Here is a 15392-nt window from a genome sequence, read left to right as displayed (position 1 = left end):
GCCGGGAGGAGTAATTGCTCCAAGGGGGGAGAAAAGCAACATGTCAGAACATTTTAGCAACACCTAATTCATCTCGGGGTTATAAATAAATCGTAATGCCTTGCCTAAAAACAAAAGTCGAAAAATACTTTGACCAGATTACTTTTGTGACAGTGCTTCCGGCAGAGGTGAACTTTATTAGGGAGACAACACAAGTAAAGAGAAACACGTAACAACCTTTTATGGCATATTTTACATGATTTTATTTTTTTGCAGTAAATAAAGTGGTTATAGGGCTCCAAGGAAAAGGGCCCAGATGTTAGAGAGTTGTGTGAAATTTAGGGGAAACAAGCTGTAAAAAGCGCAGTCATAAAACAGGCTGTCAGTGCCACACATCTGGACAATACAGCTGTATGTTCCTAGCGGCTGTCGTCACCCAAAGAAAACTCAATAACCTCATTTCACCCCAATTAGGCTGCATACCAACAGGATCAACATTAAATTGCGAGGGGGTGGTGGGAGGGAAACGTTCCTATGGCGCCTCTGTGTCAAGCAGTTTTTATCTTGCATTTGAATTTGGTCACCAAGAAATAAAAGATCGCTCACCTAGGTATTTCCATTATTATAAAACCCTATTTAATTTATAATGTGGTAATAAGTCAAAGTTTGACAGTTTAGACTATTGCCTACGCCACACAATAGACTTTCTGTAGCACGAAACTGACCCATCAGTCACGCCAAAGGGAGCCTGGCGTATCTTTGCTCTGCCCCTTTGCTGGCAGCCTGAGTCCAGCACCACTGCAGCAAGCACTCGCTGCCTCGCTGGGAAAACAAGTTCCTTCTCAAACAACCCAATTTCTACAAAGTAGAAGATAAATGCTCCTCTCTATGGCAGTGTGGCATTTTCCTCTCTTTGGGGCCAGCAGTGAGGCACCTTCGCAACAAGACAAATATCACAAAACCAAAATACCATTTCATCTTTTCATCACCGCCAGACTGATCCAACAGTCATAAAACGCCACTTTCCCTATTAACTGTGTTTCTTCGTAGGTGATAATGGCAGCAAAGGCAATTATGGACAGCGGAGAGAAATTAACCCTACCACTGATAGGGAAACTCTTGAAATTTCAGCTTCTCCAGATTAAAATCAAGGACCAGCAGCGACGGGAAAATGAAAAGAAGGTACTGTATGGTGGTGGGTCTTCTAAAGAGAACGCGGAGCACTTCCTCCCATCATAAACCTTCCACTAAGTGTTACCTGGCACGCTCAGCAAAAGGCCCACCATAGATCCTTTGGAGGAATTCTGCTTTCTCAAAGGCCGGACCTATTAAAAATAAATTCCCACGTGCAGAAATAGAACAACAGTCAGAGCATGTGCCTGAGGTTTTTTTTCATAGTAGTCTATTTATATGCTAGTAGCAAAGAATGGAATCAAGGAGAGACACAGTCAGGCGAAGTAAATGTAATGTGAAAAAACCTGCAAAGTCAGGCTCTAACTATTTAAAATATTTTATCTGATATTCAGTAGGAGTTGCTATTAAACTAGCAGGCTACATCTGTACCTTCATAATAATCTGAATATTTCAGCAGCAATCCATCACCTCTACTCCCATATCGTACGCCTGATTATTTCTTCACATGTAGACTTTTCATTTGCCGATAGAAATCAATCTGTGTGTCTTCCAAAGATTCATATTTTCATCTGGAAAAAAAAAACAGTGTAAAATACCTTTAGCAGAATGATGCCAGGTTCAAATCCATTTGTTATTATCATCACTCGAAATAAGAGAGGTTTTTCTTATTTTCCCAATCATGCTGAAATGTTTTTGGAAAGCCAAATGCTTCTGTACGTACATATGTAACATGTGTGTGTCTGTGTATGTGTGTGTGTACACATGTATGTATGAAGTGAATTTACGTGTAAGCTGTTTCCTTATGCCCCAAAGTAAAAGAGGCAAAAATCAGTTCGTTGAAGAAGAGAAAAGGGAAAATGTTCCAGTAATATCTTCCTCACCTTCGCACAACCCTCAAATCGAGGTTTCCTTTTGAGTTGGACTCTTGACAGGATAATTGTAGGACAAAATAATAATGCCACCTTATATTTGCAGTAGAGGACTTTATGTTTTTCAAAGAGATTCCCCACGTAGCATCTTATTAGGGTGGCATGTATTGTTCCCGGGAAAATTCTACTCATACGAACACAAATGATGGTCTAGTTTTCCAACTATCGAAGCTCTTTTCATCATATGCCGGAGATTTGTACCTTAAGAAATACTCGGGGACATTAAGACTTGGCAGAAGAAAAATTGGAAAATGTGAAACTAGTATAGAAATATCTTTTCTTGCCTTTTAAAATTCCGATGTCACATGGGAATCTGAATTACAAAAAGTAGACTGTGAGTCCTGTGAAAATCTCTTCTCCTTCTGTTTGCTCTGTGCTTTCCCACTCCACCTACAAATATACATGCCACAGAGTATCAGTTTACTTGTTTGCCACCTATTTTAAGTCAGCGATTGTTTATAATTGGAGTAAGTTTTAGATTTCAGTTCACAAATGTTAAGTTCCAGTACATGGAATATGCTGGCAGCTCAGGAGAAATTTTTAAAGCTAGCGACAATATAAAAATATTTCTGCAGTGATTTTGCTCGGCATTTCTTTGAAATGTGAACTATAATAATACAGGTATGAGATTCTGAAGATATGGAAATAATCCTAGTTTATTTTTTGAAAATTTAAAAGTCCAAAGGAATTGGGGCTTGAATTTTAGGGGTGTGTGTAAGTGTGTGTGTACCCACACATATATATACATGTAATAGATGCCTAAGAGAGCTCTGAGCAATCAGGAGCCAACAATTATATAGTCTGATTCAATGTCTTCCTTAGATTGGGTTCCCAAAACACCAGCCCCAAATCTCTCAGTTGCAGCCATACGAGTAAGTGCTAAATAAATTGATGAAAACTGATTGGAAGGGAGTACTCTCCAGAAAACACTCTTGGTAAAGGCAGGATGAAGAGAGTTGTTGGAGGGATGATATAATCTCTGTTCATTTCAACAACAACACCCAACCAGTCAGTTAGAACAATTGAGGTTAATGCTTGTCAGCCGGTGAGTTTGGCAGAAAGTAAAACAAGTACAAAGTATGAAAAACTGACCCGTGCTGTGGATTAGAAAATGTGAAAAAAAGAAAAGAGGACTTGACCCAGTTTCTTCCTCTTTCCTGAACCCAGAATGGGATCCTGAGATTCCTACAAGGGGAGTGACTATCTCTTCAGCTTTTTAACAGCAACCTGACATGTATGGAGATGTTTCCTTTCAAAATGCTAATTATGTTGCTTACAACCTTGCATCCCGAATTGTGTTTTGTACCTCTTATGTTGAATTTTCAGAGTTGTATTTTTTAAAAATGAATGCTTAAAAATTATCCATAGCAGGTAATTACCCAAAATACTGGGCAGAAGATGTGGACAAAATTAACTAATATTTTTAGGTCCCTGTCCTTTATCCCCGGTGAAACAAATAGATCATTATATAAACATACAATCCTGTTTTAATCAACCAAAATTCTTCTTAAAAATAAGTGGTGAAAAAAAAATAAGTGGTGAAAAACAAAAGTAAGTGGTGAATAATATAGTTCCAATTACCAAGTACAGTAAAAATCTCATCATTTTAGATTCCATTGATTTTAATAATCTGTAGCACTTTAGTGTAGTCTATGCTTACCATTTCATTTGTTTTGTCCATGAAGAACGTTTGCTGGCTAATTAACATTATAAAAAATAATATGGGAGAAGATATTTTTTTAGAGGAATAGTTTCGAAGGCTTTAGCACATGAATTTCTGAAAGGCAAATGCCTGCCTCTAATTGCAATTAAATTGAAAAACTTTTAAATCTCTGACCAATTTGGGAACTCCTTATTGGTTACCTCCAAATATATGTATCATGAAGGAAACATATTATATTGCTATAAATATACTTTAGAATTTCAGAAATTCTGAATAACTCTCTGATAAGGTTGATCCCAAATTAAGATTTTGTTATATCTTAAAATCTGAATGAGTGTGTTTTCTTTAGAAATGACTTTTCCTTGCACATATTATTATCTCAACATTTACTCTGCATTTTTAGTTCTATCATTGTCGATCTGTTGTTAATTATTATTATTTTTTTAGATTTTATGTATTTATTCATGAGATGTCTTAGTATAATGCCAGAGAGTCAATACGGACTATTTATTCTGTCCATGCCCGGAGCCTGATGTGGGACTCGATCCGGGGTCTCCAGGATCACGCCCTGGGCTGAAGGCGGCGCTAAACCGCTGAGCCACCAGGGCTGCCCTGTTGTTAATTATTAACTTAAATATTTATTGAAACAAGTATTTAGAGAAACGACATACCTGGCACACATATTTTCATAATGTTCATTATAATTTTAAAATAAATTATTAGTTTCTATTCTGATCCATTTTTGATGTAATCATTATCTGAATATTACAGCATTGTTCACATTTTTACTTCTGGTTCACTTCAAATTCCGTGTTGATTATAAACATTTATTTAAAACCAAAACACTTTACTGTGTATATATTTAAAATACATTGAGAATTCAGCTAAAAGGAAACAATCATCCAAAAAAGATCAAAAATGGCTATAATACAAAAAAATAACCATTTCAATAATCAGCCAAACTAAATCTAGTCTTCCTGTGCCCCTGAGTACACAGAAAATTTGCATAGGTTTTAGGAAGAGATCCAGATATATTCTCCCTTGCTTTTAATTTGTGAATTCAAATAACCAGTCCATATTTTCTTGGCTATTTTAAGCCTATCTTTTATGTAAAAGCAGAACAGTTCTGTCTCTTTCTGGCTTATATATTTAGTATGTGTTGCTTTATTTTCCAAAGCATTAGAATTGGAGAGAAGGAAATCTGCAGTCAGAACTATGCTGAATCGGTAAACTTTTCTTCAAACAACCCCAAGTTAAAAGCACCTAAATGTGATAAGGCATCATGATGAAGCCACAAACAGCACAGAGCCTGCTCCACAGGAGGGAGGAAGAAAAATTAGGGTAACTTTCACAGACGTTTTACAGCTTACTTCAGTTGAAACCCCAAAATACTGGAAACGAGCCAATGTAATGCCATTTGTGTGTGTGTTTTGTTTTAAAAGAAAGGCCATAGGGACATACCAGGAAATTACAGGCTGGTTAGTTTTGATTCAGTTGTGGTTAAAATCTTCAAAAACTATTTTAAGAAATCAAACAGAGGAAGAGCAGGAACTCAGTTTAGAGGGACCCGTGTGGTTTCAGGAAAGGAATAACTTGCCTCACTAACTAGCTGGAATTCTTTGAAGCTGGATTATCAAAATGAGGATACTACCAACAAAACCATTGGATCTAAAGAGCTACAAAATTCAGCGATTCAGGGTAAATAATAAATGACTCCCTGGCTAACTGATCTGTAGAACAGAAGCATTTTCCTAATTGGGATGCTTTTAGTTAATGAGAATTTTTACGGACTTTAGGAAACAAATGTAAAGAAACACACATATTTAAAATAGAGTGGCATTTTTAAATACAAATAGCTATGGTTACAACAGCTAAGGATAATATTTTTTGCTACCGTATTGACTCTCTGACATTATACTAAGATCTTTACACATGTTAGATCATTTAATCTTTTAAATGACTTTATGAGGTACAGAGTATTTTTCTTGATTTGCAGATGGGGAAACTAAAGGTGTAAAAAGTTAAGTAACTTTCCCAAGGTTATATAGCTACTCAGAGGTGTAGCTGGGAATCAGATCCAAAATTGTCAGACACTAAAGATCATGTTCCTAGCCACTGTACAGACGCTTTCTGAATGTGCCTCAATAATTATGCAGAATGGCACTCTTGGCTGGCAATCAATAGAGTGCTTGCCCAGAGATGTTTCTCTGTAGGAGTCATGGTTGAGCTCAGTAATCTACCATCAGCCATCTGGTCCCCCTAATTACACTGCATACAACATCCTGAGGTAAAGTGTGGGGACAAGTCAAGGAAAAGAACAAAGCTTTCCAAAGAAGAGTCCACAGAGCTAAGCAACCACCAGTTCCCAGGGGAATTCTGGCTTCATTTCTGGTCCTGTCCTCCTGCCCAGAAATCACCAGGTCTTTGGGGATATCTCTCTCTTAGAACTAGACTTCTCTGAGATTATTCTGAACATCCTCACCCCTCTCCCTGACCTTCTGGATGTTGAGGTAAAACAACACTGGCTGATGCACTGCTAAAGCCTCTGAATCACATAGAATCCTGCAGGAGACAGACATCAGATAGACATCAGACCCACCTCACCATCACCAACCACAGTCAAGGCCACATTGTGATTCTGTGGATTAGGAATGGCACCTGGAGATGGCAATATGGCACCCCTGGATGTTCTGCAGGGTTCTGAAGATTGCATCATTTGGTCAAGTGAACCCACAATATTCCTAGACTTACGTTTTCTACACAAAAGCAGCTGTCTAGAAGAGCAAGCTCCTAACTCAACCCCATGCATTGTATTTTCTGTTCGGCAGGGAAGCAGGGAGGAGAGCAGAATGGACAGAATAAATAGAAAATATAGAAAAGGAAAAACAACATGTTCATAATGCCACAATGCTATTACAATTAGTGTTAACATTCTGATATCTTTGCTTCTTTCTGTGAACTTCTTACATAATCCCTGTAAATTAAAATATATCCTGATTTTACTCATTACCTCAGCATCCACATCTATCATTATTATTGGTTGTAGGATATTCTATGACTACCATAATTGTCTTAACCATTCCTCTATTGTTAAACATTCAGTTATTTCCATATTTTTTTACAACAAGCGATGTTGTGATCAACACCTAGTATAGAATTCTTTATATTTTGGATCATTTCCTTAGCATTGGTTTATAGAAATGGATTAATGGGGCCTCAAAATGTTCCCATAACCTGTGTTTTCAAAGTAGGTTCTAGAAGCATTTAGACCCAGTTCTTCATTAACCGCAGCCCCACCCCCACCCCAGTCAAATGAACTTGGAAACCACTGTGTATTATGTATGACTCTTGGAGATTTAACAGCACATTAGCTTATTAAAGATGGAGGAGTTTCACCAAAATAAATCTGTTTAATATTGTTTGATCTGCTGTCTCTCAAACGTTTTTGATGCATGCATTTCTTTCAGCCTATCTATTGTCCTTTTATCATGGGACCAATAGATCACTTGTGACTCAGAGTGATCTCCTGAAAGAGACCTACAGTAGCATTCAGAAGACAGACCTAGTTTCTCACAAGCCACATAATAATGGAGTAACTTGAACATGTTCTCTTATCTAAATCCTTAATAATATGACTGTGGGAATATTATGAAAGAACATATGTGAAATTACAAAGTACTACATAACTAGGTGGATGTGCTGTTATCTTTAAGAATAAGATGAAGTAGAGCTGTTAGCCAACAGTTCCATTGACTTTTACTATTTGCCTCCCTTTTATTGTGATAACAAACACCTGTCAAGATTTTTGAAGGCATTTGAATTTTGACATCAAGAGCCAGTTAGAAAATAAAATACAATCTAAAATATTTTGAAGTGTCCGATAACTAGGCTGCCCTATTAGAGAGAGGGAGAATTTTGTAATTTTCCCTTTGAAAGAGTGAGAATAACAAGACTGAGGATTCTAGGCAAGTGTCACTTGATCCTCAATTAAGTATGTGACATGCTAATACTTCATTTGGTTGTGACTAAAACGAGAGCCCCACATCTGCTATATAGTTTGACTGTGTAAGAAATTTCTGTGCCTATCCACAGCCTTCTCACAGTAGGGGGCATCCAGATGCTTTTTGTATACACCGTATTTTAAAGAAAATGTACTCTGTAACGAACTTGACTCTGCCTTCATATGCTGGGAAACATACCTTCCCCAAACATGGTGGAAAGAGAAGTCTTTTGTATATATCTCTCCTAAATTTTTGTCTTGAATTGGCAAGATCCCTCTAAGTTAAGATGACTATAGAATGGGAACATACATGCTGCACTACCCAGAAGCAAGAAAAGCCAGAAGAAAAGTTGGTGTGAACAACTTTTAGCTTATGATCTAGGAAGGGGTCAACTTTGGTGAGTGCTCTGCTAATCTGGTTCACTCCCGGCAACCTCCCATTTCCAAATCTCAAGACATAGAGCTCATGGGGGGAAGAGCTTATTCAGGATACAAGAGAAGAGAGGGAAGGGAAGAAGACAGGAGGTGATTTTGCTACGATTAGGGCTTGATAGAAAAGGCTGTTTCACTTTTTGGCTAAAGTAGGATTCTAGCGGCCAAGCACTCATCCTTGTCAAGAACCACAGGGACAGAGAGGACTGTCCTGGTCCAGCTCAAGTATGGAGGGTTGGAGGCATGAGGAACAGATGGGATATATTAGAAGTGGTGGACCACAGCTAAGAGTCAGACATGGGAGAGAAAAGAATATGAGGAAGGCAACATGTTCAGAAGTCCACCAGGAACCTCTCTGCCTAGATCTGGTGTCCAGAATAACCTAGGCACTTTGATCAGCTTCTGTTCGGTTCCATTATTCTGTTAGAATAATGAACTTTAGAATATGATGTCTCCACACCAGGAAAGTAGATACCTAGTCGCTCTAACTAGGAAATTCTTTACATAATAATACTTCTTGAAATTCTACCAATTGACGATAACATCACTTGTAAATGAAAACTGCATAACACTGAATTGTGTGGAGAGAACAACAACAATGGTGTTAAAATGGTGAATAAACATAATTTGAAAGAATCCATTAAATATCTCCTTTTCTCATCTTCTCTTGTGGTTTTTTTTTTTTTTTTTTAATTTTTATTTATTTATGATAGGCACACAGTGAGAGAGAGAGAGGCAGAGACACAGGCAGAGGGAGAAGCAGGCTCCATGCACCGGGAGCCTGACGTGGGATTCGATCCTGGGTCTCCAGGATCGCGCCCTGGGCCAAAGGCAGGCGCCAAACCGCTGCGCCACCCAGGGATCCCTCTCTTGTGGTTTTTGTAAGTTCTCTATATTCTTTCACATTCTTCAATAATAATTATTATTATTACAATCTTTAAAAAGTCATTTAAATGAAGCAGGATTTGTAGGCATTTTTAAGATTAAAGGAAGGAGATAAATAGCAATAATTTCAGTGTCAGTGGAAATGTGTTTAAAAGATGCTTTTCTTCAGTCAACCAAGCTTTGCTAGGGGAATGCAAAAGCAAAAAGAAATAGAGAAGAAGAAGAGGCCGCTTAGCAGGAAGAGTGGGTGAGGGAGGTGAAGCTATGGAGAATCAAAAGACCAGCCAGCAAATAGTATGATTTAGCTGGAAAAGACATAGAAGGAAGGCAGAGACCTGGGAAAGATGGTCGGAAAGACTGAGCCTAGCAGGACCAGAGAAATAAAATGAGTGGAAGTTTTGAGGTCAAACCCGCTTGTGTCTCTACTCTGGCAGAGTGCCTGAGGGCAAATGGAGTGTCCTAATTTACACAATGTGAACAAAACTACCCATTTTGCAGCTTGCATTTTGTGAACAAATTAAAGATGATGATGCCTGGAAAGCACCTGTTGTACCACAGAGCTAAGTCACTGTACTTTATGGCTAATTTTAAATTTTGGTTGTCTTCAGCCTTGCTCTCTCTGGGGTCCCAAGAAACCTTACAGAAGAAGTGTTACCTTCCCCTTATAGAAGAACCCCAACTTTGCCAAAGAGGCTCCAGAGAGATAGGAGCTATGTGGCTCTCCACCTAGGAGAGCCAGCAGGGCTAGAGGGCCCTTATACAGTCGTATCAGGAAGAGGATAAAGAAATTAGTTTTAAACCTCCTTAGTACTCGGCAGTATTTTTTGGAATGATAGAATAAGTGAATGCATGTATGAATATATAAATGTTAATTCTTTTGGGTGAACTTTAGAACAATATAACCTGAAATGGCTTTTCTTTTCAGTCCTAAAGGTCACCCTGAGATTTATTTAAAATCATAGCTGTGGAAGATTTTGGAAGTTTTTGATGGCAAAGTTAAGACTTCTCTGTGGCAAGGCTAGCCATCCACCAAAGAGCTACATGAGAGTGTTCCACTTCAATGGATTTACCATGATCCAAGTGTGGCTGTTTGAGTGCCTGCAAGAGTCTTGCCAGTGCCTCCCAGCTAATTGGACTCAGGGGCACTGATTTGTGCTCTGGTTTCATTTTAAATTAACAATCTCAAAATTTCCAATAAGCTCTCAACACTGGCAAAGAGTTCTACCATATTTCTTCAGTAAGCTTGCCCTCCCACTTTCTGACATGACTCACGTTACCGTCTCTGTTCAGAACCTCTTACCTTGTACCTGCCTATATACTCAGCCAGTAACTGTGCCTCATCCTCCCCTTGAAAAAAATTGAAACATTCCCTTAACACCATCAAAACCTCTCTCTTTCTTGAACCCACACCCAGCCACCCCTCACTTCTTGCTCCTCTTATTGAACTGAGAAATGGCCTTTCCTCTTGGCAAAGGAAATTGACACATTCCCTTGATCTTTTCCCATTTTACCTCCTCAAGGACTTCAGTCCCCCCCGTATCTTCAGCATCTCCCTCTCTACTGGGCCATTCCATCAGATGGTGAACACATCTCCTGACTGGACCTCACCCACTGACATCTTGAGAACTCTCATCCAGGGCATCTCATCTCTTCCAGTCAATCACTGTCTATATGTCCCATCTCTGAATTTGTAACTCCAGCTAAATCTCTCTTCTCAGAATAGAATATGTGTATTTGACTGCCTCCTGACATTTCAGGGCATCTCAAAGTTAACATGGTCCTCTGAATAGTCAGTCTGCTCACCTTACATAAAAGCCATTTCTCACCCCAACTTCTCTAACTCTGTAAAGAGTCACTATTAGTGACTTTTCACTTCTTCTTTTCACTTCTCTTTCACTTCTTTTGCGAACTGTTACTAGAGAGCTTCCTTACTAGTCTTCTTGTTTCTTATCTTGAAAAATCATAGTACTTCTCCACTTAAAACTCCTTTTGGTCTTCTCATTGCATTTTAAATAGCATATAAACTTGTTAGCAGCTCCACCTCCAAAGACTGGCCTGTGCCCTGCCTCCCCCACCTCATCTTGGGCCACTGTCTCACATGGAGTAGAAGAAATGCTTCTTTTCCCTTCTGTGTTACATTCTATTAGCTGAGTGCCAAAGCAACATATCTTTTACTCTCTTTGTCTCTAAGGTAATAGAACAGAATTTTCCAAGTTTGATTTCATGATCTCAGGAATACACAAAGCCCAGATGTTTTTACAATAATTTTTGTTTTGTTGTTCCAATAGTGTGGAGTAAGGAAAAAGCAAATAATATAAGCATATCCTGGATCTTGGCCACCGTATGATCCACTATTACCACATAATTTTAATGAACACAACCTATTTGTATTTATCAACAAATGCATTGAAAGTGTAATCATGAAATAACACACAAAGTTTTCAGCAATTGTTTGGAAAGAAAAAAACTGGTGGGAGAATTGGGTCTTTACATGGTATATGGCAATCTAAATATGCTCTGGAGCAATATGTTAAAAGTTTGCTCTGCCCACTGATATTTTGTGTTGATCTCATCTTTGAATATATCAAATAGCAACCATTGATTATGTCTATACAGTTTTAAGTAGCATTATAATAAAAATAATTTGTTGGTGCTAGGTTCCCCAAAGAATATATTAACCTTTAAAACTTGTTAATATACTAAACTTTGAAAAATTTTATAAAGGAGATTTTAGAGAAAACTATTCTTTCAATTTTTTTTAACTTTTTAAAATTAGTTTCAGAGGTAGAATTTAGCGATTCATCAGTTGCATTTAACAGCCAGTACTCATTACATTACATACCCTCCTTCTTGCCCATCACTCAATTATCAGTCCCCACCACCCACCTACCCTCCAGCAACCCTCAGTTTGTTTCCTAGAGTTCAGTGTTTCCTATAGTTTACTTCCCTCACAACTTTCATCTTATTTTATTTTTCCTTCCCTTCCCCATGTTCATTTGTTTTGTTTCTTAAATTCCACGTATGAGTAAAACCATGTATTTGTCTTTTTTCTGACTTATTTCACTTAATATAATACCCTCTAGTTCCATCCACATCATTGCAAATGGCAAGATTTCATTCTTTCTGATGGCTGAGTAATATTACATTGTATATATACCACATCTTTATCCATTCATCTGTCAATGGACATCTGGACTCTTCCCATAGTTTGGCCATGGTTGCTGCTGTAAACATTGGGGTGCAGGTGTCCCTTTGAATCACTGTTTATATCCTATGGATAAATATCTCATAGTGTAATTGTGAGGTTGAGGGGCAGCTCTATTTTAAATTTTTTCAGAAATCTCTATGCTGTTTTCCAGAGTGGCAGCATCATATATTTTTTAAACTTTTGCTTTGTTTTGTTTTGAATGAACAACCCAACCTCTCTCTAAGACTGAGACCGAGACTCCCCAGAGTTAGGCTACAAGAAAAAACTAAGTTCCTGGCATCATGAGGTACTCAGAATCCCCCACTCATCCCACCCCAAACAACTGAGGTAGTTTATAGGCCATGCTTGACTTTCCTTTAGGATGAATTCTCTTCTAGAAAGCCACTTGTGTAAAAGGTCTGCTAGCACCCATCCCTCAGTCCTCATGCATAGATGTTCCTTATAACAACTTGGGCCCAGCTTGGGATCTCCACTATCCTGGCATGAAGAATGAATACATGAAAAATAAATGAGTAAACAAGCAATTGAATGAAATGAAGAATTCACCCAACAGCAGAAAAGCTGTTGCTTGTTCACCATATGATTTGGAGAAAAAGTATTCTTTCTTTCCAGATAATAGAAGATAGATTCAAGGTAGAAAAGGATAAAGGGAAAGCAAAATCTCCCAAGGAGAAGAAGACCTCAAGTGTCAAGATTGCCAAAGGAAAGGGAAAGGATCAGCCTGACACAAACACAACAGTGAAAAAGACCACGCAGTTAAAACGAAGGGGAGAAGAGGATGACACTAAACCTTACATTGGTCAGTGAGATGCTCCTCCTGTGGGTTACCTTTCACTTCCTGCCTTCCAGTCTACAAAGTAACTTGAGAAATCATTTCAATAATGATGCTTAATCTTTCCCAGGCTTTTCACTCTTTATGAAACCAGAAATCACATACTACCCATGATACCCTCATAGAAAAATATTGCTTTTTGCAATTCATTTATGTTTCCAGCAAATATTTACTTAGCTCGTATCTTGCTGTGGGCACATTTTCATAATGCAAATATAGGATGAAATAACAAGCGGATTGTGCCACCAAGTAGCACTACCTTGTTTAGGACATTTTTAAAAGTCAGACATAATTATGAGGCAACCTAGAAAGTGATTATTGTAATGAGTGAATTACGGTGGTGATAAAATCAGACCAGTTAATTTGGGACTCACACAGAGCACACAGCTTCCTGACCTGACCCAACTTCTATCCCTATTAGCTTTCCTCAGAGAAACTAGAATTTCCTTTTATTTTTGATTATTGATGTAAAACTGGTTTGATCTGTGCAGGCTGTGAATGATTCATTGCCACCTACACTTGAACCCAAATGGAGCTTCCTGTTACTATTTGCATCTCATTGAGATGCGAGGGCAGGCATGCCTTCACATTCTTTATCACTTGGATTCCCCTGACATAGCTCTGCTCTAAATCCACAAGACTTAGAAACCATGATATTATGGATTCCATAGGCAATATCAACACAGATTTGTTTAGTTATAGAAGAAAAAACATTACTTAAAAATTAAAAGTTTGTACATATTGCATTACTTGTAAATTTAATGGGCTATTGTGGGATTTAACGTTTTCATGTACTATCCAGCATGAATAATAAAGTACAACAATTGTTTTTACCTCTCTGAATCTCACAGTCTGGGAGAAACTCATGCTTTAACATTAATAAAACAATGTAACCAGGACTAAGTAGGTGAAAAAAATTTTAGGAAAGTGTACAATTTATATTTTAAAAATTTAATACAAGAAATATATCATTGCTCCATAACCCATAACCCATACTCAGTATTCACACCTATTGACGTAAATACACAGAATACTTTGGTAGGGGGCACGTCCATATTCGATATTTCCCTCTCCTGTAAACACCTCTACTTATAAAATACCACAAAAAGCTGCAGCTACTCGTAATTCAGGAGTAAAGCCAGATGTTGCTCAAAAGAGATTGAACCAAAAAAAAAAAAAAAATTACAGCCTAAGCCTTTTTCTCTTTATAAAAACCCAAGCACACATTTTTCCATGAGCACAGGCCCCGTGTATGTTTGTCCTTCTATTATGACTATATCTCATTTACAAAAGTGATTTAATATTTTGTAAAATGGCCACAGCCTTCTTACTGGAAGGGTAATAATGAAAACCAGTCAACATGACTGCATTCCAGCCAACTGGACTGTTATTGGCGAGCCAGAGGTATTATAAACGCATGCATAATGTATGTAGCCATCGAACTGGCGGAGTGCAACCTGTTCTCTTTTAAAATGACGGCTGTTCTTCTTTATGGTATTTTGACCAGACGATGAGCCAGATGATGGTGCCCAACATTACATTATAGTTGTGGGCTTCCACAATCCTCAGCTATTAGCGATTATGACTGAGCTTGGCATTCCCATAAGCAGCGTGATTAAAATATCTTCAGAGAATTATGAACCTCTGCAGACACACCTGGCAGCAGTTAGCCAACAGCAGGAAGTTCTTCTTCAGCCAGAAGGTATGCAGTCTGCTACACAGCTTACTGAATCTTTCAATATTATCCACTGTCTGTAAAGTACAAATAGAATTTTCTGTCCAAAAAACAGTCATACAATACATTCATTATTAAATCCTTTTAAGACTTTGATTTGCTATTTATTCTGCTTGCACTAGCCAGGTGCTGTAAATTTTGCAAATTAAAATCATATTCTGTTTATATCCTTGTGCAGCCAGAGAGAACTTGGACTGTGGGGCAGAAGACTTGGTTATCTATGTTTCTCGGGAACATTTAACAGATAACTTTTACCTAATGTGTGGGCTGCGCAGATCAACTGTAGATAATGTGTTCTTCCAGATGCTACTATGGTCACCACATGGCCCAAGGAAGGTCATAGCCTTGGAATCTTGCTCTGATTTGCTTCTGGCTTATTATGATAAACCACAGAGGGCACTCTTTAGACCAGGAAGCTGTGGGGTAAAGTCCCATCCACACTATCATTCAGTCATTTGGCGCCACAGGGTCTTCATCTTAAGGGAATTGTGCTGGGATACCACTGTGGAAAGGGAACTGAAAGCTACTATATATTTTAGGTAATAGGACAGGGATTTGGTGTGAGCCTGTGTGACCTGGAAGTCCCAAGATTTTC

General features: G+C 38.2%; 1 protein-coding gene across 1 annotated transcript in view; it reads left to right on the top strand.

The window, feature by feature from the left end:
- Nucleotides 1-15392, top strand: part of SPAG17 (sperm associated antigen 17) — a 220697-nt gene that overhangs the window by 63723 nt on the left and 141582 nt on the right. The window contains 3 exon segments of the mRNA XM_025453376.3: nt 1030-1161; nt 12843-13029; nt 14570-14764. Of these exon segments, the coding sequence (XP_025309161.3) occupies nt 1030-1161; nt 12843-13029; nt 14570-14764 (514 nt within the window).

This window comes from Canis lupus, chromosome 17 (assembly GCF_003254725.2).
Source record: "Canis lupus dingo isolate Sandy chromosome 17, ASM325472v2, whole genome shotgun sequence".
Lineage (NCBI taxonomy): Eukaryota > Metazoa > Chordata > Mammalia > Carnivora > Canidae > Canis > Canis lupus.
This window is presented reverse-complemented; position numbering and strand designations above follow the sequence as displayed.